The following is a 12,715-nucleotide window of genomic DNA, read 5'->3' on the forward strand; positions in this document are numbered from 1 at the left end:
ATGAAGCAAAAAGGAGCAAGTAAAATAGGTCACAGAAGAAAAAATCTAGACAAAAAAGGCTTGAGATTTCCACTCATATACTTCCCCCACCTAGGAACACCACTAAGAACCACCATTAAAAATATGTTTTGTAACCAGTGGTCACTGGGAACCTGGATGATGCCAAACAAATTAAAGCGCAACCCATATTTCAAAGGTGATGTGAAATGCTGGGTTGCCTTTGATGTTTTTTTTTCTAGTGTCATTTTATTTCTCTAAATTATTGACCAAAATAGTGGAATTATTGAAAAATGGATCATCATGACATAAACCAAGTAATTCAATGGATTCTGCTAACTGAAGAAGATGAGATACCTTAGAAGAATAAAAAAAAACAGTGCTGGTCACAGCGGAATACGAAACAATTATGGAGAGTCTCAAACTGAACAACCCAAGTCTCCGTTGCACTGTATGCCTCTGAATTCCCAGGTTGGGGAATTTAAAGGACAGGACTTGTATGCAATGATTTGTCAAGCACAGAAAGGTCAAATACACCATGCAGAACAGTACTGCATGCACCAGGATCTAAGAGGACATGCACCAGAAGGTTCCCCTCTCTGGGTGCAGCACTGAACTGCCTTCAGGACCCAGCTCCCCCAGCCTCTTGCAATCACAGCAGCTTCTTGGAGGGTTTGCTGAGGTTCCTGCAGCGTGTCATGGACACTGAGGCTGCCAGAGGCCCCCCTGCATGCACGACAAATGCCACGACAGAACGGGGGGCAGGGGGGGGCACAAAGACAGACACATCTGAACGTTGATGGCTTGAGACCCTCCCCCAGGCTGCCCCTTACCCAGGTGGTGGTTTTCGTGTTGTGGTCGATGAAGAAGGGGCGGCCGTTGGGCGCGATCCGCATCTCCCAGCCGGGCGGCAGGAAGCTCTGGGCCACCTTGTGCTGGGGCTTGGGGGAGTTGTAGGGTGAGGGCTGGGGGGACTGGGGGTTGGACAGCGTGTCCTTCACCGCCCTGCGCACCGGGGAGTCCTTCATGCCCTGAAGAGAGGGAAGAGACTGACCCGTCAGGCATCACTCAGTGCTGTGAGCAGAGACAAACGTGGTTCCACTGCAACGTGTTCAGTCCGGAGGAAGTTCACACAGAATGAAGTGCTGGGACTGACTGCCCAGCACTAACTTCACCCAGATCTGCTCCCTATAACATACTGAGCTTTTGCTGTCACGGACACTGCTTCATCACCTCCCTCTGCACTGACCATGTCCACAGTATTTACATTCAATCACAGATGTTACTGCAACTGCCCTGAACGTGTCAATATTTCATTGTATGAAAGAAAATTTAAAAGCTTCCTGCGTCCTGGGGCAGTGTATCCCACCTTACAAGAGACTATCCCAGATGTGATGTTATCCACCTGACAAAGCATTTCTCAACTGCAACTTCAGATGAAACAGTTACATAGGAATTTAGGACATTGCTAAAATAAATGAAGGTTTGCAATCACAGATTGGGGGCAATTTTTTTTAATAAATGATCGCTGCCACAAAACTGATTCCCTGATCAGTGCCTTGGTTAAAAATAGAAGCTACCTGATGTGTTTATTTTTTTTAATTTCACTGGGAATCTGCATGTTTTCGATGCCTGAAGAGCTTGAAAAATTTGATCCAGATTTGCTCACCTTTGAAAATACAGACTAGCACCACCAGAAAACAAGACTGAAGTCCTTTGTTTAAATCCTGTTTACATTTGTGCTTTTCAGTTACTCTCAAAAACAGGCTCTCATTAGCTAACATGTGATAACAGCTTGTTTTATCTTGTTCTGCTAATTATTAAGATTTAGCAAATCTATGCACATTGATTTTGGCAATTCTCTGACTTAGTCTACATTTAATTACTATTTTTGAGTACCAACATCTGTTTTTATAAAATTATTCTAGCTTTATTTGTGGCTTGTTTTGAGTTGCATTTGGGTGGGACGTGCAGTTAAGATTACAAAAGTAGCATTTAAAATACCTCACATGAAATAAAAGCTTTCCATGTGTCTTTTACACAATGAACATTTAACAACAAAATAACTATTTAAACAAAAGCAGTAACTTCTAAAAAGTTTAACTTTTTTTTTTCCTTGTGATTGTATCCCTTTAAGATTTTAATATTAATAAGACTACTCTTCAGCTGTTGTGGGTTTTTAAAATAAACTCAAAGGTGGTGGGTTTAAGAGGTCAAATTTGTGCTCTTCAGCCCCACTATGGTTTCTGGGCATGGAACGAATTAATGACCAAGCCGATTAGCTGAATATTCTGAAGTGAAGAGAACACTGTTTTTGCAGATATGGGACAGGTTACTGCCCTGAGAAGCTAACTCCAGTTTCAGACCCTTCACCAGAACTCACTCTCCTCAACACAGCCACATTTAACTGATCCAAGAGCTTTGATCACACTTTGAGAAGCAAAACACACATTGTCTTTGATTCCATAAAAAGCCACTTAAGTTATTCTTCTGACACATTGCAGTGAGCATAATTCAACAGTATTCTGAATTACTTTTAAAGATACTTAAATTAAATATCCTTTTGAAAGACAAGGAATATAACATGCACTCAGTACCTTAATTCAAAGGTTTTTCAAACTCAATTGCAGGTTTTCAAAGTTATCAGCATCGAAATAAAAGTTTCAACTTAAAAAATATTTCTGATCAAAGCACCTGAAGGGACTCACAACAACCAGTGTTTCAGGCATGCACAGATTACATTTTAGCTGAGCAAACCAACTTATCAAATATAAAATGGATAATTCAATGACCATTCTGTTGTACAATATAAAGGTCCAGACAAATGCTAAAGAAAATAACAATATATTAGGGCAAAATCAGCAATGGGAAAAAGAGTCTGTGTTGCAAAATTAGAAATGAAATGAACACTCAATCAAGAGTGAGAAGTCAGAGCCAAGTGATCTTTCTCACCTCTAGTGGAGCAGACAAAGTCACTGTGGGTGAACTGAGGCTTCGAGGCCGCCTTATCTGGGGCTCACTTAGGTGGTTGCTGCTGTTTGCTGTTGTCCCAACCATGCCATCTTCTGCAAGCTATTTCAGAAGCAAAACCAAGTTAAGTGTCAGAAAGACAGGTTACCCAGAGATAGGACACTTAAAAATTATATAATTATTACTACCAAATATTAAATATACTGTCTTAAATATGAAGCATTTAAGTCCATTGGGAAGGCAATGTATGGTACCATTACTAGATCAACACAACTTTCAAATTCAATCCTAAGATTGCATTTGCCTCCTTTTATGATCCCACAGGAACCTCTGCCAATTCCTTCCATTGTAGCAACCTTATCTGTACCTTAACATAGTTCAACAAATTCACAAAAAACCCAACCACTGCAGTTCTTTATGATTATCCTGAGTTGTCATGACAGTGCTTGGGATTATTATTATTTTTTTAAATTTCAGAGTTCTGAGGAGCTGCTTCAACTGAGATGGTACTCAGAACATGTCCAGTGCTTGCTGTCTCAGTGAAGCATCACAGGAGGCCTCCTCACCTGCATGATGGGCCGTGTCCAGGTTGTGGTTCGGTTGTTGTGGTTCACGTAGTACGTCCGGCCCTTGGCGTCCTTCCTCTCCTCCCAGCCCGAGGGCAGGCCCGGGGTGGTGTGGACATAGGCCACTGAAGGCTGCTCAGGGAAACAGGACTGGGTTGTTATTCTGTCAGAGCTTTGAAACAGATTTTGTTAGTCTTTTTTTTTTTAAAAAAAAGGATTTGTTATCTTACAACACTTAAACACAACAAGCACACGGGAAAAGATGGTGTCTGGTGTCATTCAGCACAAGCTGAGGGTGTGCCGTTGAGTCAAAGCATCATTTCTCACAACAGATCCTTATAATCACTTCTGCACAGGCTCAGGTACCTTGTTCAGAAAACTCCTAAGCTTATACCCCTCAAACTTCTTAATTTGTAGGTTACACATAATGACAAAGCGAGACTTTGTGTTTTCATTATTTTTTTTCAAGTGGATTTTTTCTCTTTATTGGTATGGATAAGTAAGAACTGAAGTACCGGTGCAGACGTGTCAAGATTTCCCAAGTTCTGTTCTTTACCACAGGGTGTCTTGAATCAGTTGCAAGAAACTATTGTGGGTTTATAAACTGAAGTCAAACCATTTTGTCATAGTTACAAATGTTGCATTCAGGGTTAGATGTCCTGAAGACTCATCTAAACTGGAGTCCCAACTTTAGCATAAAAAAGGTTCCCAAGAAAGACATTCTAATGAAAATATATGGATAATTATAATGGTACCAAAGGCACTAATTTTCCTTTAACAAGTTATGTCACTATTCAACACAAGAATCATGTTATTGTGTGTTGCTGGTGTTGCCTCAGGTACTTCCTGTGAGGAAAATATTCAATGCTTAAACAAACCAATTTGATGTTTTTTTCTGGGACATACAGGAAGGAAAAAAATGCATAGTAGCACAAAGGGCAGAGGTAGTTTGGGGCTCCTCTTAAGCCATCACTTGCTTGTAAAGTGGATTAAGAACAGGTATCCTGGCTGTCAGTGAAGGAAACATGAAAGTGAGATTCTGAGGATAAGTTTTCTTAAGTCCTTGATGTAAACACCAGGAGCTGGAGAGAGACAGGAAGCTGTTATCCACAGCAGATAGAAGCAAACTGCTAAACTCTGCAGGACACCATTGCTGTCCTCCAGTGAAGCCCTTGTATTCGTAACTGCATCAAAGGCTTGACATGTGCAAGGTGCTTTTCAGTATCTAGGTCTGTATCTTTGGCTCAATATGCATTTAATTATTAATCACATTGAAATACACACTCGTATATTAATAATCAGGAGACTATGATGCTAGAGATTGCTTGGCTCTCAAAACATCTGCCTTGACAGCAGAAGGATGATGAAACCTAAAGGCCTTCATCACCCAAGAGTAAAGAACAGTCCTTGAACTGCACTGTCTTACCAATTTGTGCAGTGATGTAATTCCTCATCAGTAACACCAATTCCTTTAGAAACAGGCAGCTTCCCAATGCTGAGAAAAGAACCCAAAGGCCTTCATCTAGCAGTCTGCTTTTATCAGAGCTTCCCCTGTAGCAATGTCTATAGCATTTCTGTTATGGATGGAATACATGAATTTACTGGTCCTTAAAGAATTCCAGGTTTAAATGCTGCAGCACAGCAGGCAGAAAGGCAAAACTTCTGCTCTCTAACACCCTAACATTCAAAGCCCAGTAAATATAGACAGTATTACAGAATGGTGCATCAACACCCAAATTAAGATCTAACATCATGACATAAAATAGGAAACATACCAATTTAAATTAATTTAATTAATTAGCTAAATAATATATTTCTTTTCCTCAAACAAATCACCTAGGAGCACATCTATTTATAAAAGCTATTTATGATAGCTATTGCAAATTATTTCCAAGAAATAAATTGCTTCAGACTGACATTTAATCAGGTTAAAAAAAATGAATTGTTTTTGACAAAGTCCCACAAAAGTTAAATCCATTTTCCTTGCATTACACTTTCAGAAAAGCACTTCCAGAATTTTACTGGATGATCAAAGTAAAACTTCAGTCTTGGACTGCTGAACAACTTGAACACTGGCATTAAATAAGACCTATATGATATATCACTGTGCCTTCACAGTTCTCAAGATCAACTTGAAGAATTAAAATTGGTGAGTCTAAAGGAGAGCAAGGGAAGAGAGAGGCTAAAAGCACAGCTACTTGGGTGCTGATTTGGTGTCTCTAAGCCCTGATTCTTTCAGGATCAGTTTTTAAAGAATGAGGTGGTGTGTCTTGCATTTCTCAGAAGCCTAAGGTGTTTCCTTAGCTTTGCTAAAAGCCCAGTGGCAAATCCATGGCATGAAACGTGCTGGTGTTCGAGTGAAACTGCAGGGCTTTGAGAAACTGTGAAACAATAGCACCACAACTCTGGATTCCGAGGCTGTATTTCACTCTACACACTGCTGCTCCCTGCAAAGAAGTTCCTTATTGTACAAAACCTAAATCTACCCACGAATTATTTAGAGATAATGCTTGATAAAGATATTATTACCGTTGGCTCCTCACCACCTGTCACAGTTGAAGAACGAGCTCTCCTAGATGGACCACTCTGCTGTTAAATGACAATTAATGTTACAGATAAGTATCTTTAGTGATGAAGGTCACAGATTACTGCTACATCTTTAGGAGTAAGGAATCACAGACAGACAAATTTATTGAAAGAGCAATTAGATGTAAATAATGCTTAAGATGATAGCAAAAAAGATGGATTCATCAATCATTGATAACCAAGTCAGGATCTCATACAAAAACCACCAAGGGAATGACTTTTAAGAGGTCTTGTATCCAATTCTATACTTTCAGTATCACTAATAATAACAACAACTGTTATTCTAAATGCAATGTGATTTTTTTTTTCTCTCCCCAACAAATTTTGCATGTTCTGCCCAGAAACATGGTATTTGAAAACAAAATGGATACATTCTGGTCATCAATGAGTGCACGGAAGTCAGATGAAAAAGATGATACTGTGAATTTTCAGCAAGGACTAATACATTCAAGAAGAGCACTGTATTTAAAGAGAAAACATGTATTTAGTTGCTAGAAGATAAAGTATCATTAGCTTAGTAAGACTTAAATGTAGTTAAGATCAGCTGTCATCCTTGGTTTAGAGCACTGCCTTCAATTCTGTTTGGAACACTTGCTAAAGAAGTGAGTGTTCTACAATGATGAAGTGACAGGCACAGCACCAGTCCCAACCTGACCAGTTAAAGAAACCCAGGCCCCATGAAGAGCTATGGAATAAAGCAGCAGAACAACATGTTACATGCACCCATAAGCAGCACATGTAGACAAACAACTTCTGGAACATGTGAAAAGATTAAATTGAGAGAAAAACACTATGGTCACTCTAAATGTCTGCACAACTGCAAGAGAAAGAGCAAGCAGAGCCATCAGCCTTAGTAATAAACTTATTCATATACTCTGCTATTGACTCAGTAACACCATTAAAAAGATATACAAATATGCAATTTGTAGACTCCTATGCAATATATTTCTAATAAAAAAATGAGGAAAAAAATCCTAGAAATTTAAAATAGGATTGTGCAAAATATGCTTTTGAGTAAAGCTGTTCAGATTTCCAAATTATTTTTTTAAGCAACCTAACACCTGCTTGGGTTGTGGGACAAGATATGTAGAACCTTCTACCAATTGGATCAAAGGTGGGCACGTTTATGAGGTGAAAGAGAATATTTTTTTTTTTAAGACACATCTTTGTACCTTTTCCCATTTGAAAAACCTGCTTTGATAAAATTGCAGAAGAAGCTGCTTACCTAAATCACTCATTAAAAAACTAGAACATGCAGTTCCATTCAGTTGTGTTGCATGAGGACTATCACAAAAAAGTCCCTTTTAACTACAACTAGGTAAAGCCCCAATTCTTTTAAATGTTACACAGATGTAGATAGTGTAAGTACTATCAATTTATGTGACACAAAAATACACCTGATAGGGGAGTCCTGTGGCTGCTACAGTTCCAAGTATGGATAGTGCTGCTGCCCTCTCCTACCCCAGCTGGAAACACCCTTTGGAGGATTCTCTCTCCACTGACTACAGGGTCTAGAGTTCAGTAAACTACATGTCTGTGCTAGACAACTGAAGTTAGTGTGACTGTGCTCTTAGTCTCAACATGTTTTTCCTTCTCATGAATGAACTCATTTTAGTTGCTGACCATGATGATATTTGGTATCTTGTTACTACCTAGGATAGTCACATGCCTATACTGATTACTGATTTGGTTACTGATCTGTATCTGACTAGAACTGAGCTAAGAAAAGATATTGTTCAGAATCAGAGAAGGTTCAAACAAAAAGAAAGAGAAGTTAGCTTTAGTTTACCAGAGATAGTTGAGACTGCTCAGCAACTGCGTCTGTGACACTGCAAGACCTTAATCTTGAAGAAGGGTCTCTTTGCTGGAAAAGAAAAAAAGACAGATGTCTTTAAGGTGTCTTAAAACATAGGGTTTTATTCAGTAATTTTACTTTTCTCCCATTTAATTGAAACTCCTAAAAATAGTATTTATGTTGCAGTGTCTGTAGTTTTAATACTTCTACAGAAATGTGACAAGCAATGAAAAATCTAAACTCCCAGCATTCTACCCTTTCAGATTAAGTAAGAAAAGGAAAATATTGGATCCTGTACTCATCTTTAGCATCCCAATGTTTTATTGGCTTAATCTAAGAGGATAGGCCATTCCATCTGGGAAAACATGTAGGAAAATTAACAGTTGTGGAATCAGCAGTAAAGGGGAAGACTAAAGACATAATGGGATATGAAAATGCCGTGGAACTCTTCAAAAACTATTTTCAAATATATTTGGAAGACATTTTAGAGAACCTGCAGGGAGCACAAGCAGTATGAGGAAAATGTAGAACTTTGGTCTGGATACTGGCAATTGCAGCCCTTGGAAAATCAACAGGCTGGAGCTACAACTTTCTACACCCGTCCCACTGCACCAGTGGAGCTCTGTGCTTGTGACTTGCAGAGAGGCACGAGAGGAGGCCAGTGCCACAGGAGGGACTGCCAGTGCCACAGGAGGGACTGCCAGTGCCACACAGGGGTGGTGATGGGGCTCTCCTGTCTATGACGTGCTGAACCTGGGGCTGTAAAAGCAGCAAATTCTGCAGAACTCTCACTGGGATTAAAGCCACAGTGGGAGCCTTGCTGAGATCATCTGATAAGATGATCATATTAATATGATAATCTGTTAAAATCATCATCTTAAGAAACCTCCAAGTTTGAATCTCAGTACATGATCCTTCTCTTACACTTCAATAATAACATTAAGAACAGCTTTAAAGTTTCCTGTTTAGCAAATGGCAAAGAAGTGCTCAGAAGTTTGCTGGCTGGAGTTGATCCAGAAATGTCATACAAACCAAACTAACTTTATGTTGGGATGATCATCAGAACTCCTAGAAATATAATATAAACAATACCCCCCCCAAAGGACATTAGAATATACCAAATTTACTAGGCAGATTTTTCCTCTTTCCTTCAGAAATTCTTAGCTTGATACTCTCTAGTGTTACATGTTTTGTCTCACTCTAAGTTTAACAGCAGCACAGTCTGCAGCTAAATTCACACAGAGTATTTTATCTAATCTGAGGAATTCTGTTTTTAAGGGAGTTTGCTCCATGGTGAAAGGATGATGCATTGTTTGGAAGATACTTTTAACTGCACGTTCAGGTTTTCCTAGAGCAGCAACCACTGCACACCCACGTAAATGATTCCCAGTGTTACAGCAGTGGGGTTTATGCAGACAGAGCAGCGTGTCACGTACAACCAAAGAACCGAGTTGTTCCCCGTTGGAATCTGGAGTGATCTGAAGTCTTCTGCTCAGCTCCTCAGACAGCTCCTGAGGACTGGTGCGGGACACCGGAGAGGCAGGAGGAGGTGGCAACGACAAGCTCAAGGAATCTCCACTTGCACTTGCCTCCTCTGAAATGGTTTCCCACGGCTAACAAAAGAGAAGAAACTACATTAACAATTCATAAAGACAAACGTGTCTTCCCTCCCTTTGCCTTCTCTGTGACCACCTCACTGCTGCAAACATGGCACTATCATCAGCCTTAACATTACACAACAAACCAATCCCTAGAGCACGCAAACTGGGCAGTGGTCACAGGAAAAGTGGTTTTCATGTTGACTTCAACATTGTGATGGTTACACAGTGCTTTATGATTCAACACAGAAAATTATGTAGATGAAAAGCTGCATGAAAAAGATCTCTTGGTAAATAAATCCCAGTTGAAATTTAATTCAAAGTGTAACAAATTCTGCAGTCTTACTAAAAACTTGTAAGAAACACCTGTTAGATTTAATTTAGGATATAATGCATAATAGAAAGTACTCACTAGTATCTGCAAATCAAATATTAACAGGTGATAAGCACAACAATGCTTCAGCAATCTGTTGGTTACTTTGAATAACATGTAGTGAACCAAAACTAGCTTTCACAAAGTATTTTGTCTGTGATTCACATAACAAAATATACCTTAAAGATGAATGGCCTACAAACACCAAATTTCATTTATTTAGTCTAGCTGTAAATTAAACACTCACCCTGATTCTTATGATCTCAGAACTCTAAGACCAAATATTTTGCGGAAAAAACAACAACTTCTCTTTCCTCAAAATCAAGACACTGAAGGAAACTGACCTCCATGGCAGTTCCAGCCAGTATGTTTCCCTTCTTTTGATAACTTACTTCACAGTTCTCAAAGCAGGAAAGTGTTTCTCTCAACATATATATATAACAATCAGTGCTGGGAATTACAAGTGTTTAATGTTGTACATACATTATCAGTGACCCACAAATGCATGGGACCTTGAGAGTATAGCTCTGTCTGGGATTTTGTGTCTCACTGGTATCACCATGTTAACGCACTGCAGTGCGTGTGGTACGGTGCCCAGCTCACCAGGGAGCTCAGAGTGCAGTTCACTTAAAGCCAAGACCCCTGCTCACCTCAGGAATGTCTCCAGTCTCTGTTGGCTCTGGTTCCAGATCCTCACTGATGTGTCTGCGGGAGCGGAACCTCCTGTGGGCTGCCTCCTGGTTTATCTGTCTGATGTTGTTATCTGAGTCCGAGCCCACATCGCTGGGCAGGGGGAGCGACCGCGGCGAGGGAGAGAGAACCAGAACACAACCAGTGAGAAACTACAACACCTACTTTCAGTATGAGAGTAGCTGATGAGATCTACTTGAAAAAATAAACAGTGCTTAGTAAATAGCTCAAAAATAGTTCAACAATACATAGTTCAAAACCTACAAAATGAAATTTCCACCTGAGTAGGACAGAGCAGCCAAGGAGGACAGAGTCCCTACGAAAGGACAAGGCATGTGCTGCAACTTGGCTGTGATGATGAACATTCAAGAAAGAATAACCAGTACTGTTGGCATAACCAGCAGCAGCAGAATAGTCACTACATAAAAATAATGCAAGATGTTTAACTAATACATGATTTCAGTGTAAGGCTTAACATTATCAGTTATACATTTTAATATCTCAGCTTGCCACAGCTTTATAAACCTAACTGTAAGAAACAATGAAGGCCTGCAGAGGAACTCCACACTAGCACAAGCAGTGAACATAGGTAATGCAGTCTGTACACTGAATAATAATCAGGATCACAGTTAATTAGTTTAACTTAATTAAAACTTCAGAGTTGAATTTTTTCCTTACCTTTACAACAGTCTCTAGAATAAAAGTGATTTATTCCTGTTAATATTACTTACTGAAAAATTCCACACCTGTCACCCAGTACTCTAAGGTACATTGTTAATGCACTGACTTCCCTCCCACCCCTTCAGATTTCCTAGAACTTCCCAGAACGCATGTATGTAGATGTGATTTGCTGGGGAAAAAAAAAAAAAAGGGATCTTAAAAAAAATAGTGTTCCCTTTTCTACTGAAGATACCCAGAGTTTGGTGCTCAATTTACCAGCACATCTGTGAAAACGTTTCCATTGATAAAGTGTAGTTTCAGGTAGTAATACAGCACCAAAATCATGATAAATTTGTTACTGAAAAGTGCCTTTATAAACTGCTTTGGGAAGGTCTTGCATAAGACTTTTCCAGCCTCAAGTTTGTAAATTCAAAATGGTTGTGTTTGTTGGAAAAAAATCCCCCTTCTTGATAACTTTGCACACATCCACAGAACCATGCCCTGCACTGCCACTTACATCAGGCTGGGTCGGTGCCACTGAGTGGTCCTGTTGTTGTGGTTGACATAGTAAGTCCTTCCCAGGTTGTCCACCTTTTCTTCCCACCCAGGGGGCAGTGGAGGAGGTGGTAACTCCTCCTGACGTTGAGACGCAGAGTCATTGGAATCAACCACATCCCACCCGTGCTTAGGAATGAAGGAAAAAGAATCAAATTTAAACATTTTAAAGTTAAAAAGGAGTTAATTCATTGCTGCTTACATTAGTGTACAGGTGCATTCCCCAGGTGCGGGTGACTGCTGCCCACTGCCAGTAAGGCAAACCTGGGCTGACATTCACTCTCCCAGCCCTCACTGCAACTAATTCTTAAAATGGATGCTGGCTGGTAAGTCTGCTGAGAAGTCATTCAACCTGCTGTGCTTGCATGAGCAAAGTCGGCGCTGCCAAGGAACTAAAGAAAAAGGTCAGAACACCTATTTTTCAATCACCTCTGAAGAAGAGGTACCTAATAGAGAACATTATGTCTAGAAATCACTTGCATAGACTTCCCAAAATCTTCTACTTGGCATGACTTCCACTTCTACTTGCTCACAGAGCCAGAAGACTAGAATTCTCTGTGGCAGCTGAAGTATTTTGAAATAGTTGAGAAAACACCAGGTTACAGTTAAAAAAACAAGAAAAAGAAAAAAAAAAAGCTGGCAGTGCAGAGGAGAGTAAGCTGCTAACAACACTGCTACCAGGGTTTATCTGTCAAGGTACAACTTCTTCTGCAATTATACTTGAATCTCTAATAACCTGAATGCTTCCAGAAGCATCAAGCCTTACCTCAGAGTCATCCCTTTGATCACTGTTGTCTTCCTCTTGCCCACCATTTTTAGGCATGTAAGCCATCTTTAGTCTCAAGAAACCCTTTACACGAGATTTGTGGCTAGAAGACAAGGAGGCACATTTCATTCAACAATCCTTAAATACTTGCAAATAACA

General features: G+C 39.9%; 1 protein-coding gene across 9 annotated transcripts in view; it reads right to left on the bottom strand.

Moving 5' to 3' along the window:
- Positions 1 to 12,715, bottom strand: part of NEDD4L (NEDD4 like E3 ubiquitin protein ligase) — a 135,830-nt gene that overhangs the window by 23,259 nt on the left and 99,856 nt on the right. For 6 of the 9 annotated variants that reach the window (XM_051642208.1, XM_051642207.1, XM_051642209.1 and 3 more), the window contains 9 exons: positions 12,557 to 12,659; positions 11,753 to 11,919; positions 10,536 to 10,668; positions 9,351 to 9,527; positions 7,909 to 7,983; positions 6,063 to 6,122; positions 3,534 to 3,665; positions 2,950 to 3,069; positions 831 to 1,028 (listed from right to left, as the gene is read on the bottom strand). In XM_051642208.1, the coding sequence (XP_051498168.1) occupies positions 831 to 1,028; positions 2,950 to 3,069; positions 3,534 to 3,665; positions 6,063 to 6,122; positions 7,909 to 7,983; positions 9,351 to 9,527; positions 10,536 to 10,668; positions 11,753 to 11,919; positions 12,557 to 12,659 (1,165 nt within the window). The remainder of the gene's footprint in view (positions 1 to 830; positions 1,029 to 2,949; positions 3,070 to 3,533; positions 3,666 to 6,062; positions 6,123 to 7,908; positions 7,984 to 9,350; positions 9,528 to 10,535; positions 10,669 to 11,752; positions 11,920 to 12,556; positions 12,660 to 12,715) is intronic. The other 3 variants (XM_051642210.1, XM_051642205.1, XM_051642203.1) reach the window with 1 other exon arrangement.

Source organism: Apus apus, chromosome Z (assembly GCF_020740795.1).
Source record: "Apus apus isolate bApuApu2 chromosome Z, bApuApu2.pri.cur, whole genome shotgun sequence".
NCBI lineage: Eukaryota > Metazoa > Chordata > Aves > Apodiformes > Apodidae > Apus > Apus apus.